Below are 1126 nucleotides of genomic sequence, written 5' to 3'. Positions count from 1 at the left end.
TCGGTGTGGGCATGACGGAGAGTAGTCAGCCTCGGTGACTCATCGCTTTCGTGTCGGCAGACATGTCTCGATGACTTATGGGCTCTTCTCCTTTCAGCTCCCAGTCTCTTTATCTCCACTCCAGCTCAGCATATATGTCTCGTGTCGTCTGCAGCCGCTCGATCTGCATTGATGACGCACAGGAGCTGTGGAGACTGTAAGTCTCACCAGACTCTACACGTCGAGATGGAGACTTCCACTGTGTAAGCAGCATCTTACAAGACGCAACGTCTTCGAGTCACTAACCACGTTATGTCTGCAGACTGGACTGGCACAGCGCAGTCGCGGCTCTATCCGGGCCACTGCGTGAGTTCTGTGCGTGCCAACCGACTGAGTGGTCAGTAGTCGCGTCCGACCTGCTCAAGAGGCGGGATGTTTGGGGGGCAGTTCTTCTTCCCGGTACTTGCCGATTACTTCATGGGAGGGTTAAGAAAAACTGTAGCCATTTGGAAGATCGTAATTGAAGTTTTCAGCCAATCAGCGAATGGATAAATGTTGTTTCAATCACAGTCAGAAAAAAAAACTCGTGAAGAAAAAACTGTAGCCAAAATGAGCGACGACGGCAAGCACAAGCGCTGGTTCCCACTCGAGTCCAATCCGGAGGTTATGAACTCATACGTGGAGAAGATGGGCTTCCCTACGTCTCAATTCAGCTTCTGCGACGTGCTAAGCACCGAGGAGTGGGCGCTGGCTATGGTGCCGACCCCCGTGGTGGGGGTCATCATGCTTTTTCCGATCAAGCCACACGTACGAAACAGCTGCTGTGGTGATACAATATCTACAATAGGTGGGAGTGTTTCACCAGCTAATGCGATTTTGAATTGTCGCGATCGACTTCAGACCGAGGAGGCTGACAAGCAGGAGGCAGTCAGGATCGAGAAGGACGGACAAACAGTGTCTCCCAACGTCTACTACATGCGGCAGACCGTTGGTACGGCCATTTCCTTTAGGGCTGAAGTTGGTTTCAACCAACTTAGTATTGAGCTCTGTCATATAATTTCAGGCAACGCTTGTGGCACGGTGGGAATTCTGCATGCCATCGGCAACATGCGTCACCTGGTGCAACTAAGTGAGTTGTGTACTGTCG

General features: G+C 51.5%; 1 protein-coding gene across 1 annotated transcript; it reads left to right on the top strand.

Moving 5' to 3' along the window:
• Positions 1-588: 588 nt before the first annotated feature.
• On the top strand, positions 589-1036 carry PITG_11304 (uncharacterized protein; the record flags this gene model as incomplete). The annotated part of the gene is made up of 3 exons (XM_002902016.1): positions 589-786; positions 889-970; positions 1017-1036. 3 exons carry the CDS (start codon positions 589-591, stop codon positions 1034-1036), a joined length of 300 nt encoding a protein of 99 aa, XP_002902062.1.
• Between the last annotated feature and the right edge of the window lie 90 nt (positions 1037-1126).

This window comes from Phytophthora infestans, genomic scaffold (genome assembly GCF_000142945.1).
Source record: "Phytophthora infestans T30-4 supercont1.19 genomic scaffold, whole genome shotgun sequence".
Lineage (NCBI taxonomy): Eukaryota > Oomycota > Peronosporomycetes > Peronosporales > Peronosporaceae > Phytophthora > Phytophthora infestans.
The sequence above is the reverse complement of the archived record's forward strand: the minus strand, read 5'-3'. Positions and strand labels throughout refer to the sequence as shown.